At 43.1% G+C, this 4,676-nt stretch overlaps 1 protein-coding gene across 1 annotated transcript; it reads left to right on the top strand.

Moving 5' to 3' along the window:
• The first annotated feature begins 3,199 nt into the window (after nucleotides 1–3,199).
• Nucleotides 3,200–4,450, top strand: LOC109184712 (uncharacterized mitochondrial protein AtMg00810-like). Its single transcript, XM_019334749.1, has one exon. It carries the CDS (start codon nucleotides 3,200–3,202, stop codon nucleotides 4,448–4,450), a length of 1,251 nt encoding a protein of 416 aa, XP_019190294.1.
• The last annotated feature ends 226 nt before the right edge of the window (nucleotides 4,451–4,676 follow it).

Genomic DNA, 4,676 nt, shown 5'->3' with positions numbered 1-4,676 from the left:
CACCTCATAACTGCTTCTTGTATACGTACATCCATGTATATATACCACCTTCTTCCTCTCATGATGTAAGTTGACGAATACATGAATACACAGTCTTCCTTTCGTATACTCTGCTCTGTCCATCATGGTATCAGAGCCCTTCCGTCGTAACAGCTACGCCGCCGTCGTCTCCGGTGAGATGAGAGAAGATCAACGTCCAGCTTCGCCGATCACTCAATCGCCGATGCAGAATCCGTCCCCTGTCGTTCCACAGCTAGGAACGCCTCCGAACCAGAGAACTCCTCCGCAACTGAGGACTTCGACTAGACAGATGAGAAGCTTCAACTTGGAGGATCTAGACAATCCGTTGTTTCTCAGTGCAAACGACAGCCCCTGCGCCATTCTCGTTAATCCACCACTCCAAGGCAGCGCCAATTATGGATCCTGGAGTATCTCAATGCGAATTGCATTGGAAGTCAAAAATAAATGGTGTATTGTTGATGGAAGCATCTCAGCACCTAACAGGGAAGACGTCAAATATGCTGCGTGGAGACGATGCAACCTCATCATATGTTCTTGGATATTCAAATCGGTGCATGCGTCCATTGCTCAAAGCATAATGCACTTGGACAAAGCCAGAGAAGTATGGGAGGATTTGAAGCGCAGGTTTTCACAGTGTGATGCGCAGAAGATCTTGGCGTTGCAGAGCGAGATCTACAACCTGAAGCAAGGAGCTCTTTCGGTGAATGATTACTACACGAGATGCAGGATTCTATGGGAGGAGATGAATGCGCTGAGGCCTCTTCCCATCTGCAAATGCGATCCGAAATGCTCCTGCGGCTTAATCAATGAAATCAGACAAGAACGAGACGTCGACCAGGTTATACGTTTCCTTCAAGGTCTTAATGACGATTATAGCAGTTTGAAGTCTAACATTCTTGTTCTTGATCCTCTTCCTGAGGTTTATAAGGTCTTCGTTATGGCTGAAAAATTAGAAAGACAAATTGCCTTAGCAAATCTGAACTTTGGTAATCTTGAGATGAGTCAAGCTCATGCAATACAAACTGAACAAGGAAATATGAATGAAGTTGTTGCAGCAATGAACACATATAGCAATCAGTATAATGGGAGACGAAACGGGAACTCAAACAAGGGTGCAAAATGCACATACTGTGGAATGAGTGGGCACACCGTGGATAAATGCTTCAAGAAACACGGCTATCCCCCCGGATGGATCCCGGGATATAAGTCTAAAGGAAAACAAACAGCTGCTGTGAGCCTACAATCTGGAAATTTGGAACCTCCTACAGTAGCTACCTCAGATCAAATAGAGAAATTAATCTCATTGCTTCAAGGCCAAATTGGACAACATTCCAGTACAAAAACATCAGCTGCTGTCACTTTGGTTCCAAATTTCAATTAGGAAAGTAATCTGAATGAAGGCAAGTCTTCTATTAATCATATCAATTCTGTTTTGCTATCCTCTTCTACTTGGATCATTGATTCCGGGGCCACTGACCACATAATCTGTGATTTAAACTTCTTTGATAATTATCATGTTGCTTGTGGCACTGAAGTGAATCTCCCTACTGGAAAGACTATTGCAGTTACTCACACAGGAAGTGTTAGACTCAACAGAGATTTTTGGTTGAAAGATGCCCTCTATATTCCATCTTTCAAATTCAATTTAATATCTGTCAGCAAACTTCTACAAAATGCATGTTATAAACTGACTTTCACACCTGAACAGTGCATGATTCAGGATCACCTTGGGAAGACAGTTGGTTTGGCTAGACAGTCAAATGGCTTGTACCTATTGATGAAGTCTCCAAGAATGCAAGGCATAGATCATAAAAATGTTATTGCACAATGTAATAGCATTGAGCTTTGGCACCAAAGATTGGGCCACTATCCTATGAATAAACTCAATTTTTTGAATGAAATAAAAGGCCATGTTTCTAAGAATCTTCCTTGTGATGTTTGTCACTTTGCCAAACATAAACGATCCCCCTTTCCCCTTAGTACTACTTCTTCAAATGCATGTTTCGATTTGGTTCATGCAGATATTTGGGGGCCTTTCCATGTTGCTGCATTGAAAGGGGAGCGTTACTTCTTAACTCTAGTGGATGACTACTCTAGATTCACTTGGTTACACTTGATGAAAAACAAGTCTGAAGTCAGGCAATTTTTGATACGGTTTCATGCCATGGCATCCACACAGTTTGGGGTGTTAATCAAGACTATTCGTACTGATAATGGGGCAGAATTTAACATGACAGACTTCTTTGCAGACAAGGGAATTAGCCATCAAAAGTCCTGCGTCTATACTCCACAGCAAAACGCAGTTGTTGAGAGAAAGCACCAACATATACTCAACATTGCAAGGGCACTCAAGTATCAAGCCTCTCTACCCCTTGAATTTTGGGGGCAATGCGTCTTACATGCTACATACCTTATAAATAGGCTGCCCTCACCGGTGTTGGACATGTCCACTCCTTACACCAAGCTGTATGGGAAAGACCCGGATCTGAGCAACTTGAGAGTTCTGGAATGTTTATGCTATGCATCGAATTTGTCACCTTCGAGACATAAAATGGCACAACGTAGCAAGAAATGTGTCTTCATAGGCATTCCTGCTCACATTAAAGGTTACATGCTCTATGACTTACATGATAAAGTCATACTTATATCAAGAGATGTAAGCTTCTATGAAACACATTTTCCTTTCTCTGAAGAAGGACATCTCACAGACATGCCCCCAGTGCAGGCTCTTGAACCTTGCCTTCCTTTGGTTCCAATTTCTACTCCGGTGCACTTTGAGCTTCATGAAGCTAATACTGGGACTTCTCTGCCCAGTCCAGTGCGTCATGAACATAGTGAAGCAGACGTTTCTGGAACTAGCCTCTTTCATGAAAATATGGGCAGTCCCATAGGCTCGCATGATGACACTCCGCAAACTAATACACAGCAACAAGATGCATGCATCCCACAAGAAGCGAATGATGAGGCAGTGATACATGGACAGTCAATAGATGATGACATTGATATTATACCTGAACAGCCAAGGAGATCTGAAAGGCCCCGACGAGCTCCGAATAGACTCTAGGATTATTACTGTGAGGCAGTGATACAAAAAGGTACTTCTCCTCATCATTTATCGAAAGTTATGAGGTTTGATGCTTTATCCTCAACACACAGGTCCTTCTCCTTGGCTGTCACAATGGTTGATGAACCTAAGACGTACAACCAAGCCATAACAAATGAGAATTGGAAGAAGGCAATGCTTACAGAAATACAAGCTTTGCAGGACAATCACACATGGGAGTTAACCGAATTGCCTGCAGGAAAGACACCCATAGGGTGTAAATGGGTGTACAAACTCAAGATGAAATCGGATGGTTCCATAGAAAGGTACAAAGCCCGTCTGGTCGCAAAAGGCTATACTCAACAGTTGGGCATTGATTATATAGAAACTTTCTCTCCAGTTGCGAGAATTACTACAATCCGGACCTTTTTAGCAGTTGCTTCTTCTCGTTCCTGGCATGTGCATCAATTAGACGTAAATAATGCTTTTTTGCACGGTGATCTGACAGAAGAAGTTTACATGACTTTGCCTCCCGGTTTTAACACTGAGAAGCCGAATCAAGTCTGCCGGTTACTTCGTTCTCTCTATGGCCTTAAGCAGGCTAGTCGTCAATGGAATGAGAAGCTTTGTACTGCTCTGCTCAGCATTGGTTTTGATCAATCAAAGTCAGATCCCTCTCTGTTCACAAAAGGAAAAGGTGACAAGTTCATAGCTGTTTTGGTGTATGTGGATGATATATTAGTCACTAGTCCAAATATATCACAAATCACAGACCTCAAGTCCTTCTTGGATGAGACTTTCAGTATAAAAGATCTGGGAAAGGTTGGCTACTTTCTAGGCATCGAGGCAGTAATGAATAGCTCGGGATTGCATCTTTCTCAGAGAAAATATGCTCTGGATATCTTAACTGAGGAAGGATTTCTTGAATGCAAGCCTGTTAACACCCCAATGGTACCCGGTCACCAGTTACAACATGATGATGGTGTTCCGCTAGCAGATGTCAGTAAGTATAGAAGGCTTGTTGGGCGTTTACTATACTTGACTGCCACCAGACCAGACATAGCCTACACAGTCCAGCAGCTAAGCCAGTACATTGATGCCCCTACTGACAGTCATTTGAGTGCAGCTCACAGAGTTCTCAGATACATCAAGAGCTCTCTTGGACAAGGTCTGTTTTATCCAAAGGGCGTTGATCTCCAGCTAAACGTTTTCTCCGACTCAGATTGGGCTTCTTGTGTGGATACAAGAAAATCCATTACCGGATATTGTATCTTCCTAGGGACTTCTCTCATTTCTTGGAAGTCCAAGAAACAGGCAACCGTTTCACGTTCTTCATCCGAAGCGGAGTACAGAGCTCTCGCGACCACCGTTTGCGAAGTGCAGTAGATTACATACCTTCTTGCAGACTTGCAAATCACTTTAAAGAAGCCAGCTGCTATGTTTTGTGACAACAAGTCCGCCATCGCCATAGCCGAGAATCACGTTTTTCACGAAAGAACCAAGCATATCGAAATTGATTGTCACTTGGTTCGGGAAAAGGTGTCACATGGGTTGATCAAACTTCTTTCGGTCTCCTCCTTGAATCAAATCGCGGACGGGTTCACCAAGCCTC

Source organism: Ipomoea nil, unplaced genomic scaffold, assembly GCF_001879475.1.
Source record: "Ipomoea nil cultivar Tokyo-kokei standard unplaced genomic scaffold, Asagao_1.1 scaffold1286, whole genome shotgun sequence".
In the NCBI taxonomy this organism is placed as follows: Eukaryota; Viridiplantae; Streptophyta; class Magnoliopsida; order Solanales; family Convolvulaceae; genus Ipomoea; species Ipomoea nil.
This window is presented reverse-complemented; position numbering and strand designations above follow the sequence as displayed.